The sequence below is a fragment of the Crocodylus porosus genome, unplaced genomic scaffold, assembly GCF_001723895.1.
Source record: "Crocodylus porosus isolate Cpor-Errol unplaced genomic scaffold, CroPor_comp1, whole genome shotgun sequence".
Lineage (NCBI taxonomy): Eukaryota > Metazoa > Chordata > Crocodylia > Crocodylidae > Crocodylus > Crocodylus porosus.
Window position 1 is genome coordinate 5,341,400 of NW_017728944.1, and position 12,580 is coordinate 5,353,979.

At 55.7% G+C, this 12,580-nt stretch overlaps 1 protein-coding gene across 1 annotated transcript in view; it reads left to right on the forward strand.

The window, feature by feature from the left end:
* The window catches only part of WNK4 (WNK lysine deficient protein kinase 4), a 22,855-nt gene that overhangs the window by 602 nt on the left and 9,673 nt on the right, over window positions 1-12,580 (forward strand). Inside the window, exons 2-5 of the mRNA XM_019550505.1 lie at window positions 8-218; window positions 10,210-10,382; window positions 11,228-11,448; window positions 11,820-11,977. Coding sequence (XP_019406050.1) covers window positions 8-218; window positions 10,210-10,382; window positions 11,228-11,448; window positions 11,820-11,977 — 763 coding nt within the window. The remainder of the gene's footprint in view (window positions 1-7; window positions 219-10,209; window positions 10,383-11,227; window positions 11,449-11,819; window positions 11,978-12,580) is intronic.

A 12,580-nucleotide genomic window follows, 5' to 3' on the forward strand; every position in this document is an offset into this window, starting at 1 on the left:
GCCGGAGCCCGCCGCCCGCCGCCGAGGGGGCCCGCCGCGAGCAGGGGCAGGAGCAGGAGCAGGAGGAGAGCGAGGAGGCGGAGACCCGCGCCGTGGCCACGTCCCCCGACGGCCGGTTCCTCAAGTTCGACATCGAGATCGGCCGCGGCTCCTTCAAGACGGTCTACAAGGGGCTGGACACCGACACCACCGTGGAGGTGGCCTGGTGCGAGCTGCAGGTGAGCGCGGCCCCTGCTGCCCCCAGCACCGGGCGCTTCCTCCACCTCCATCTGGCAGCCCGCACAAAGGCTGAGATGGGAAATCCTAGCTTGGGGCGGCAGCGTTCGGAGCTAGGGCCACAGCCCTGGCCTGGAAGTGGGGCGCGTGGGATGCGGGTGCCTGAGGGATACCTCCAGCCCGTGACCCGGTTCCCCAGTGCCTGCCATTCCTCAGATACTGTCCCTGTTCAAGGGGTGCTAGACCAGCCTATGCCTGGAGAGGAGGAGGTCAGACAAAGTGGGGACAGCCCTAAGCTGTGGCTCGCTTTACCTTGGCACCTGTGACCTGTTTCCATTCACCTGGGCTCTCCTATCTGTGCACCAGGGCCTCCTAAGGCTGGCAGGCTGGACCTGAAACACGGCAATTTGTGTTACAAGGAAGAATGAGCTGGCAGCAGACAGGATATTAAATTAACCTCATTTGCCATCATTCACAACGGTGGCACTTCTGCAGATGGGCTGCAGCACCCAAGCTGGCCGAGCGGGCTGTAAGCAAGGCTTGCGCGTACCCTGGCCCCCCTTCCCAGCACACTTGCTTGGATCCCCCTTCTGCGTCTCAGCCGCACATGCTGGCACCAGGGTGCTCTGCTTAATCTGGCAACGAGGATCCTCACGTGAAAAACTCTTAGTGTCTTGCTGCTAGTTTCTGGATTCCATATCCCAGCCCCGTCACTTGCTGTTTCTTGTCTGGCTTGGTGTTGTCCCTGTGTTATGGCAGGCCCACAGCCATGCTCCAGACACCTGTGCCAATCCCTGCCCAAAGAGCTTGCAGTCATACCAGGTCAAGACATAAAGGGGTCAGCATGACCAAGCACTTCGCTGGCTCTGGCTGAAGTAGGTAATTCTGTGCAGTGCCCCAGGGGAATTAGCTGGGTCAGAGTGCTGGTCTGGCAGCACCAGTGCCTGACTTCCTCAGTGTGTTTGGAGCGGGAATGGTTAACTTTGTTCAGGGGTACTGTGTCCCAGTCAGGCTCTTACAGGTTAGTATGACCACAGTCTAATGCAGTGCTGGCAGCTTTATAAATACAGAAGACTTGATGGGCACCTGCGGCTTGTGGGTAGTCTGCGTGATGCTGCCAGAAGCTCTATAAGCCTTCTGGAGGTGGATATAGCAGCCACTGTATTAGTGCCTGGACCCAGGGCTTCTGCCAGGGCCCCTGTTTCTTTTCCTTTCACCCCCGTGTGCCTCTCTGGTGGGCTCCAAAGAGGCGATGATTCCAGGGTGCTTGTGGCAAGGAGACTGGTTTCGTTACTGTCTTTGCCCCCTCTGTTTCCTGATTCGTGTTTTCGATGGCGCAATTGCTAGTAATGGAGGTGAGGCCTCAGCAAGGCAGCATGGGGCTGTCTGTGTTGAGGCCCCTTTTTCTGTTTCAGCCCCCTTAAGTTATAGCTATGGTCCAAAGTCTCTGATAACCTCTTTGTCCTGAGGAGGCTACATCTAGAGGTCCCAAGTCCTTGTTTACATAGGATAATGTCTCTTGTGAGTTTGTCGTCTTGGCCCCTAACCCCTGTACTGTGCTGCAGAGGTGGCCGCTTTTCAGCGTGGGGAGCAGGGCCCTCTTTGGAAGGCCCTGGGGTTTAGCTGTCAGCAAGGAAAGATTTGGGTGGTGCTACATAAATTCATAGATGTTGGGGAGGTACACAGTCACTCGCACTTGATTGCCAGCTTGCTCTGTAGCCCTGTCCTTGTGTATGTCTCTTGTTTTGGTCAGGACATTCGCACCTTCCCAAATCTGGAATCCCATTCCTCCAGGATGAGTGTCCGGGATAGAAAACATTGCCCAGCATGTGCTTCAGGGTGACCCTATTTCACCTTGCTTTCCCTATTTGGATAATTATGGTGTCCCTCCTGGCACTGTGACGAGTGTCTGGCTGTGTTTCTTATCTACATGCTGCTTCTCGATTTTTTTTTTTTTTTTTTTTTTTTTTTTGCCATCTTGTCAAGGCTTCAAACTGAATGGGGATACAGACCCCATGGCAGACCAGCACTTTGCAGGCCAAAGGTATGTACTGTGCAGGAGGCCTTGGGGATGTCCTGGAGGTATCCAGTGCATGTCTGCAATGCTGGGGGAGTCCTCAGGGGGATGCAACAGGGCACTATCTGTATCAGTCTGTCAGCCAGCCTGGCACATGATGCCTGTCATGGCCAAGCTTGCTGTCATGGTGGCTGTGCAGATGACTTCCTGGCAGGCTTGAGAGATGATGCTGAATGGTATTTCTGGGGGAGAGGGGAGCAGTGTCTGCTATTGCCATCTAGGGGCCCCTCTCTGTAGAGGGTGGTTCTGGCAATTCCCCTGTCTGCTGAGTGTCCTGTCCAGCAGAGTGGCAGGGGGAGGCAGGGGCAGTTGGATACAAAGTTTGTGCAGAAAGCCCTGCTATGTTGCCTGTCCTAGCTCTGTTGGTCCCCTGTCTCCCAATCCACAGACCACTGTTGTATTAGCTCTGCTGCTGTTCTCATTTAAGATATCCCTGGTTCAGCCTCTCTTGTCCCAAGACCCATATCCCAAAAGGGGCTAAGAAACATTTTGCTAGACCTTAAAAGTCTGTTTTTTGAGCAACAGTCATGAAGAGAATTGGACACTGTGATACGAATATAGGATTCTGGACCACAGATAAAAACGGTTGTGGTTCTGCCCTTATAAAAATAGCTTCGTCCTCTGTTTTTCACACAGTTGTCTTTTATGGCCTTTAAAATAGAAGTGGTCACCTCGTTCCAGCCCTGGACTCCTCACACAGCTCTCAGGGTGTCCCTTAGTCTTGAAAGTCATTCCTTTCCCCATCCTGAGCCCATGCCTGTTCTATCCTTGGGCTCCCAGCCAGCTCTGCTGTTGCCCCTTGCTTCTGGCACCCAGCTCCTGGCTGTCCAGCCCTGGGCTCCCCTATGCTGCAGACTTGCCCTGACCTCTCTTTGCTTTCCAGATTTAGTTTTAAAATGGTGTTTTTGTTGACAGATGCCTGGGGAAAGGAATGGGGTGGGGCAGGAGGGGACTAGAGGCCCACCTTGGGACTAGTCAGTAAATATGTTGATCCTCAGTGGCTTTTCAAATGCTTCCTCCTTCAGCTCTGCTGCCCTGGGCAGCAACACAGAGCCAGGCCTGGGGCTGCCTGAGCTGGCTGAACTGTGTTTGCACCCCCTTTCTTTGTGTATGGAGTGCTCACCCAGAAAGGTCCCTAAGACTGCTTCCCTCTTCCATACCCTGTTCTGCAATGCCCTTGCCCACCCTGGGGTGATGCTGACTCATCCAGTTGGAGCCCCATCCTGGACATGAGCTCTCTGGGTGATGTGAGCCATGGGACAGAGAGGAGACAGCTGCCAAGGATCGTGCATGGGGTGGGATACTGGGCAGTCACATACATGGGGTTGGGTGCCTACCAGCTGTGCCTGTTGCATGTTGATTCATAAGCCTCCGCCTGATGCCACTGTGCCACCTAGATGCTGTAGTCTGTGCCTGGAGGGAGGGGGGTTGTGGTTAAATGCTCTGGAATGGCAGACGGCAGTGCCTGTTGCATTTTACATTGCAGCAGCATCCTCTGAGGCAAGAGATTTGGGCTCTGGGGCAGTCTTTGTGTTTGCTTGCTCACTCTGTCTGGTGGGTCCTAGCTATATGAGGCAGCCATTTTATAAGGAGGTGCATCTCACGTAGGTGTCTGATAGCCTTTCCCCACTGTTGTCCCTGCTACTGGCATGTAGCCCTTCCCTTCCTGTACCTCTGTTATGTTCCATGTCTGTAGCAGGGTATAGCATGTGCATGGCACAGCTTTGTAAGTGAAATCCTGTGCTCACCAGACATGCTTCAAGGTCTAGAGCAGCCAAGGTATTCTAGGCTTCTCACTCCTACGTGTTTAGCTTGGGGCTTGGGCTGTACCTTCATTCTTGCTTCCCCTTGGGGACAGACCCCCCACCAAGCTTGGGCTTTGGCAGCATTGTTGGGATAGGTGGTTCTGAACCCCTGGGCAGGGGTGTGTGCATGGGGGTGCCACAGAGCTGTTTTTGTAGCTACTTGCAAAATTGTGCTGAGGTTTGGGGGGGAGTGTGCTGCCTCCCACCTGGGAGATCTGGGGGTTGCTAATTACAAGCATTAGGGCTGGTTGCTGGAAGGCTGCATTCCTGTCCAGGAGTGAGGGAATCCTGCTGGAAGGTGCTGAACTTCACAGAAAGCCCTGATGCCTGGGTCCTTATCCCTGCCTCAGCTGTGCTGTGAGTCCTTGCCCCCTGCCTGGGTTCTGTGCTCCCAGCTGCGTGGTGCCTGGTGGGAGCCCGTCCTGCTCACCTGTGCCTCCTGCAGGGCAGGGTGATGCTGCTGCTTGGAGAGGGTGTGCCCAAGCAATTGTCCTTGTATTTGGGTGGGGACAGAGCCCTGCAGCAATCTGGTAATGGTCTCCTGGATTATTGAGCATAGTTAGCTAGAGAAACAAATCCCTCCTGGGAATGTGTGCCTGCAGCCTGGAGGTGGGGGGGGTGGTTCTGTAGGTATGGGGGAGCTCAGCACAGAGGGTGATATATCCAGCTAATTCCCCAACCAAAGAATGGGACACTGAGATGAGGCATGACTCAGTATGCAGGGCTATCAGAGCCAAGCACAGGGGTAGGGGTGAGGATTTCAGTAGGTTGAATCCTTCCCCTGCCACATGAACCTTGGGGGTGGTTGATGCCCAAGGGCCCATGAAATGCTTGATGCATGGGGAAGCAGATTTGTTCCCGGGTCCCTAAGCCATGGCAAGGGCCACTGTGCATGCCTGACTAGGCTTTGCAGAAAGAAGTGGACATGAGGTGCCTGGGGTTCCTGTTGCAGCCCCTGTCTGAACCCGTTTTGGTCTGTCAAGGAACGAATCATTCTAGGAGCCATGAAACTGCTGGGCTCCAGTGGAGCACATGCCCTGGACCCCCTGAGAGCTGTGAACTGGAACAGGCTTGCATAAAAACTAGAATACCGCGGTCTGCCCAGCAGCTGTGTCTGGTCTCAAGTCTGGTGTTTGGGGCAGCTCTGGCAGCGTCGAAGAGGCCAGTTAGGCACAGTGGGAGGGCGTGCGGCACCCGCTCCCCATTCTCTGGGGCCACAGCAGGAGGTGTTTGGGCACTGTCATTTGCAGCTGGGCTCTGTTTCCGGGCTGTGTGCAGGACTGCTTGCTCTGGTGGCCTAGGGAAGCTGTTGGCTATAAATGCACCTTAACTTATGTAAATAGGTCTCTTTCCCCACCCCCTTTTAGAAGTGACTTTCAGCTTTGCACAATGGGGCTTTCATAGGGCGCTACTTGGACCCACTGCCCAGGGCTCCACAGAGCTGTGCTTGTAGCCAAAGCCTCATAAACACCCTCGGAAAGGAACAAATGTGTAAAAATACCAGCCTCCCCCAAACTCCACCTCAGCAAAGGCCAATGAGAGCTGTGGGTGTCTGGCAGGCCGGCTGCAGCAGGAATAGACACGTGTTGGCCGCATGGCCTAGCAGGGCCAGTTCTGGGCAAGGAGCCAGTTCTTCTTGGGTTTTGATCCCAGCCTGGACACTTGAGAGGCTGTGGCTTTGGGAAAGGCACTGTCTTGGGCTCTTCACCTGTGAGATGGGGCGGTGGGGGGATTGGAGTGCTCAGCAGAGCTGTCAGAGCAGCACTGGGGATGAGAAGCCCTTAGTGCTGGGGGACAGCCTGAGCCCTGGCAGAGGGATCTGATGGCTTCAGCTTCAGTTGCACCACCAATCTCTTCCCCTGTGTCCAGGTAAACCTGCTGCTGCAGCCACCCTTGCAGCCCCTCCTTGCTGTCTCCTGCCCTTCGCTCTTCCTGTGGCCACTGGCTAGAGCACCCTCAGATCGGCGGGTGAAAACACCCCAGGAGCATGCTTCTCCTGGCAGGGGGGGATTGTGGGGGAAAGGGGATGGACTGCTTCCACTTCAACTTGCTACATTTCCTAGATTCATAGACATTAGGGCTGAAAGGGACCTTGGAAGATCATCAAGTCCAGCCCCCCGCCCAAAGGGCAGGAAGTCAGCTGAGGTCATAGGATCCCAGCAGGATAAGCATCCAATCTACTCTTGAAGGTGTTCAATGTAGGTGCTCGAACCACCTCCAATGGCAGCTTGTTCCAGACCTTGGGGGCTCAGACAGTAAAGAAATTCTTCCTTATGTCTGGCCTGAAACAGTCTTGTAGTAGTTTATGACCGTTCGACCTCGTCATCCCTTGGGGCGCTCTGGTGAACTAACGTTCCCCAGATACTGATGGTCACCCCTGATAAACTTATAGGTGGCCATCAGATCACCCCAAGCCTGTGCTTTTCCAGGCTAAAGAGCCCCATGGCTCTCAGTCTGACACTGTAAGGCATGTTTTCCTGACCTCTGATCATGCACGTGGCTCTTCTCTGGACTCTCTCAAGCTTCTCCACATCCTTTTTGAATTGTGGAGCCCAAAACTGGACACAGTACTCCAGTACATGGCTCCAGTGCCTGCGATTCTCAGTGTCCTTCTGCGCCCCACCAGGTGGCTATTAGGAGAGTACATTGTGTCCCTGCTGACAAGCCAGGCTACATGTCTCCTGTCCCCATGTGCCACCACTGAGTGGGTTCCTTGGGCATGCTTCCTTGGGTAGGGTCTGGAGCTGGCAGGGACAAAGATGCCATCTTCCCTTGGCATTGCTGGTTGTGGGCAGTTTGTGGCTGCTGGGTGCGTCAGGGCAAGTGGTCCATGTGGCAGACTGTTGCTCCAGTACTAAATGAAGTGAAGCTGCAAGGGATGAAACCCAGGAGTCCTGGCTCCCATCCTGTCACTCTGGGCACTAGGCCCTAGTTCTCCGTAGTGCTGTATCAAGAACAAGAACGTGAGCAATGGCTGGCAGAGCATGGCCGCCAGCTGATTGGCCTCCTGCTGCTGGGGTCCCAGGCCGGGGGCAGGCTGTGCTTTCACAGCTCTTGAGCAGGGAAGCGGAGAGGTGTTTTGGGCACAAACCTCAGGCCCTAGGGTTATGCTCATGTGGGGAGTTGGTGTGCTCTAACTTCACCCTGTAAGCCTTGTAGGGGGTTGAGGGCAGCGCCTGGCTCTCATGTTGTCTCAGCAGCAGCTCACAAGGTCCAGAATCAGATTCCAGGGAAAGGGCTCAGATTGTCAGAATCGAGTTGCCATGCATTTGGGGAGAGGGAAGCACCCCTCATCCCCTGGGCTGGGACCTGAGCAGGCCATCCCTCAACCTCTCCAAGGCAGAGGGATCTAAGCCCTGCAGTTGCTTCTGTCTGGCTGCTGCTTGTAACCAACCTTGGCTTGGTCTTCCCTCGGACTTTGCCAGGGCTCAGTCTGGCACTCCCTTGAGCATTTTGGTCCTGGCACAGAAGTGTTTTTCCAGCTTGTTCCATTCTGGTCATCCTAGCTCGAGAGAGAGGCTGAGCAGCATGGGAAGGGGGCAGTGTGTCAGGAGTGTGGGGCAGCCTCAGAGCAGAGGTACTGCCCCTCCCTTGGCTGTGCTAGCAGGGGATGCTTTAGGCTAGAACCGGAATCGTGGATGGGAGGCCCCCTCAGGCTAAACTCTTCCTGGATGTGAAAGGTCCCATTCATCCCAGCTCCTCTTGATGGGTTCGCACTGTGCTGGACTGTGTCTGGCCCCTGACCATGTGCTCAGAAAGGAGGGGATTATGGAATGGCCCCATGTGGGGAGCTTGGCAGCTGCAGGACCAGTTATGATGCAACACAAATATTGCGAAAGATACCAGGCTGATTTATGGCGACTGTGAGCCAAAGGGCTTAGCTACTCCCTGGAGCCTCTCGCTTCCAGTGTTTGGGAGTGTGGCCGCCGCCTGCCACTAATCAGACTCCTCCAACGAGAGATCAGCCAAGCCGCTGGGGCTGAGGTGTGGGAAGCCTGACTCAACTGGGCAGCTCCGGATCCTGTCCCACAGCTCGCTGCTCCTGCTCGCTACCTGCCTGGTGCCAGGGCTGACTCCTGTTCTGGAAGATGAAAAGGGGCTGAGTCCCCTTTGAATGAGCACCCACCCTTCCCACTTCTAGCACCCAGACCTGCCTAGGGGAAGAGCTGACTGTGGCCTATTGGAGAATGCAGGCCTGCAATCCCAGAGAGCCTCTGAGCTGTGAAACTGTGTTTCCCCCTGGCTTGCTGGGCCACAAGGACAGTCTCTTGCAACTCTGCTGTCTGGGCCAGATGCAGCTCCCTCCCCCATTGCTGCATTTGTGTGCCCCAGGTAGGGCACTGCCAAGAGACTCTGGCTGGCCTTGTGCCCTCACGCACTCTGCAAGTGCTGATCACAGGAGTGGGAAGAAGCCAGCACTTTCTCCCCGAAGTATCATTCTTTGTACCTTGAAGTAGCTGATGGAGAGTGTCTGGCTTCCAGAAAACCCTGGGAGCTGCCTCACCTTGCCCCCCCTTGCCCCAAGCCTGTGCTCAACTGGGAATGATGATGCCCCTTGGCAACAAAGCAAAAAGCAGGAATCCTATACTCCATATACGTGGGGGAAGAATGGGGAACTTCTTCCAGGAGTCATTATTAGGCATTTTTGCTGATGCCTGACAAGGGGGCGGGGAGTGCTTACTTTGCTACCCTGCAAGCTACATGAGCAAAGAGGATGCATTGCCCTATATGCTGCCCAGCTGCAGCATGTCTGTGAGGGGATGGAGCTGCTGCAGCTGTGCTGTCCAGCAAAGGCTGCACGGAGGCTGCCTGATGCCCTTGTCAAGGAGCTCACAGGACCTGCATGCCACTTGCTATGCATCCCCTCCCTGAGAGAGCAGCATAGGACAGCAGTGCTGATGGTCTTGGGGCAGGTATTGACTCCTCCCTGCCCTTCTGCTGCTTGTTTCCAGTTGTGTAAAAGAGAAGCTGACCTGAGGGAATCTGCTGTCCCAGTGGGCAAAGCAGGGAGCTGTGGGCAGTCCCTCTGTCTGGCATAAAAGATGCCTCTCTGGACACCAGGTGGCAGGAACTGGTTCCAGAGCCTTAAAGAGGTGTATGCGTGCGTGTGCGTGCATGCACGCACTCAGCCTGATCTATGAACAGGGATTCACCAATTTCAGTTCATCCCCCACGGGCTCTGTTAAGATTGGGCCTGGCCACACTCAAGTGGGCCTCCTTTTCCAAGAGCATGATAGGCATGTGGTGGGCAAGACCTTTCTTCTGGTGCCCAGCTGCACAGGCACATGATGGAAGTGAAAGAATTCCTGTCTTGTTGGGCCTCAGCACTTTCCCAGGTGCCCCTGCCATGCACATGTTGCTTTCCAGTACTGTGGCATGGGACAGTTGTGCTACAGAAAGGTGTGTTGCCTTGACTAGGGTTGGAGAGGCAGGCTTGGCTTGAGCTCCTTCCTGCTAGGGTCACTGGTCTCCTGGCCTGGCCTGTGGGGCAAATCCCAGCCTGCACTCTGGGATGAGATAGGTGGGCTGGCTTTGCTAGCAAGTAAGTAAACTTCACTCCTTTGAACAGTAGAGAGGCCAGTACATCTAGCTTACCCTCCCCAGTTGGCATCCCTCTGTGCTGATTCAGCCCATGAAGCAAGCTGCACACATCCTGACCTGCATACCATGCATGATGCTGACAAGCCAAGCCTGTGAGCTGTGCGGGTGGCAGGTAGTTGCACAGCACAGAACATCTGGCTACAGCAGTTACTCAGGGCTGATGCACTCAATCCTTTCTCTCCCACAACAAGTGAACTGATGGAGAATGTGGGGACTGAGCATGGTCTCAGTGCCCCCGCTACCAGGCTATCTGGCCTGCACTGTCCTAGTAACCACCTCAGCCAGGAGGGCAAGTCTTGGAATGCCCTGAGACATTCAGGGTGTGGCAGTGCCTGAAGGGTCACTGCCCAATCCCTAAGTGGAGTCCCTTGGCTTGGCCTTGCTGCTGTGGAGAGTAAGTGGGGTACAGGAGCCCCTCCTTGCCAGCCTGCTGTTGTGCAGATGCTCCCCAGTCCATCATACCCTAGGTCCTTTGTGACCACTCATGTCACCTACCTGGTCTCCTTGCAGACCCGGAAGCTTTCAAAGTCTGAGCGGCAGCGCTTCAGTGAGGAGGTGGAGATGCTGAAGGGATTGCAGCATCCCAACATTGTCCGGTTCTATGACTCCTGGAAGTCATGTGTCAAGGGTCAGGTCTGCATTGTGCTGGTCACTGAGCTCATGACATCTGGCACCCTAAAAACGTGAGTATTTTAGGGTTGGGGGAAGGTAATGAGGTGTGGGGGGGGCAAGGGGATGTGGGGAGAGGGAGTCTTAGGTTTTATGGTGATGGATAGGTGGGGGCATACAGTGTGTGTCAGGGTGAGGAAATGTACAGCGTGGGGAGGTGGGCAAGCAGGGAGCTCGTGTGTCTGCGTGTGACTTCCCAGCAACATGGGCCGTGCTGCAGGCTTGTGGAGCAAGGCCCAGCACACAGCAGGACATGTTTCCAGCTATCTCTGCCAGAATCTGTCCAGGCCCACTCTGTGCTGGGCAGAGTCTGCCATCCCCTTGGGCAGGCATAGCTGCAGTTGAGCATGGGAAGAGGCCCTGGAGCTGGTGGAGAGTGCAGCAAAACAGTGCTTCTGCTGGGTGCTCAGTAACAGGGTTTGGCCCCATGTGCCCAGGTCTGCAGCCCCAGAGTGTGGTACTTTCTGCTTGACCAGCAGCTGGTGGTGTTGCCTGTACAATCTCACTTCTTCATGCTGCATCCTGGCTACTTGCTGCGGCTCGGCTCCCCACGCTGGTGTCTTGGCCTGCTCCTGGTGCTTTTGGAGCTTGGCTCCTGCTTTTTGCAGCCTGTGGGAGAACAACGTTCTTCATGCAGGCTGAGGCAACTCGGTACCCAAATGGGCTCCTCACCGGTTCTGGTCACTTGGATGACTCCCAGTCAAGAGGGCAGCGATGTGTTAGGGGCATACAGGCACCTGGGAGGTGGGCCTGGCAACACCATCAGGGTGTCCCCAACCCCTGCCCCAGGCCACCTCCCTGCAGGTACAGCCCATCTGGAGTGCCCACTGCTCAGAGCTGCCTCTTCTGTCCCTTGCAGCTACCTGAAGCGGTTCAAGGAGATGAAGCTGAAGGTCCTGCAGCGCTGGAGCCGGCAGATCCTCAGAGGCCTGCACTTCCTGCACACGCGCTCACCTCCCATCATCCACCGTGACCTCAAGTGTGACAACATCTTCATCACTGGCCCCACAGGCTCTGTTAAGATTGGGGACTTGGGCCTGGCCACACTCAAGCGAGCCTCCTTTGCCAAAAGCGTGATAGGTATGTGGGCAAGACCTTTCCTCTGATGCCCTAGCACAGGGCTGTGCACATAGCCAGGTCCCTGGAGGGGAAGTGTCTCTTGTCACAGCTGAGTCCCAAACATGCCAAGGAGCTGTGTGTGGTCTGGCTGGGGGCACAGGAGCCTTGGCTTGAATCAAGAGGGCATGAAGCCTGCTGGGCTTAAGGTCTTCAGCTACTGCACCTCATAAAACAGGAGGGCTCCAAGTAGCCTTTGGGTAGCAGGATGGGCTTGGGGTACGGCCGTTCCTACAGGCCTTGGATTGGGCAGTGGGTGGTATTGGGCTCTAGCCCCCACATCTTCCCCAAGCAGCCTGGGTCTTGGTCCTGAGCTATGTCCTGCGTGCCCCCAGGCACTCCAGAGTTCATGGCCCCGGAGATGTATGAGGAGAAGTACGATGAGGCAGTGGATGTGTACGCCTTCGGTATGTGCATGCTGGAGATGGCCACCTCAGAGTACCCATACTCAGAGTGCCAGAACGCCGCCCAGATCTACCGCAAGGTCACCTCGGTGAGTGAGTGCCTGCCAGCCTTATCAGCCCTTCCCTGCGGGGCCTCTCTTCATGTGCCATCCCAGCTCTGGGCTCTCCACCCACTCTGAGGGCTGCCTGCACCCTCCTGGGCACTGCTGCCACTTTTGCAGTGCAGCATGTAAGGTGGCATGGCCCTGCAGGTTTGGGCTGTCCAGGCAGGTTGCAGGCAGCTCCTGGGCCATGGACTATGCTGCTGGCAGCATGACTGCCATGTCCGTGTCCCTGAAGTTGTGAGGCTGGTGGTCCCCAGGGCTATGGGACCAGGTGAGGGGAAGGGTGTGGTTCAAAGGACTGGGTGTACTGGGGAATTTCCAGGCTTGTTTGGGCAGCAGTGGGAATGCAGGGATGGGCAGGGCTGGGGGGAGCTTATTGATGTGGCAGGCTTGCTTAGGGCTAGTCTTTTGCCCAGGACTGTCAGGCTTCACCAGCTCCTTGAATCTGTCACTTCACAAGTTATGTAAGAAGCTAAAAATAATTGTCAAGGTTGGGAGGATGTGTGCCTCAGCTGGCAGCAGTATGGAGTCTGGCTAGCCCTGGCACCTGCCTAGCCCTGTACAGCCCTGTCCTTGGAAAGCTGCTCC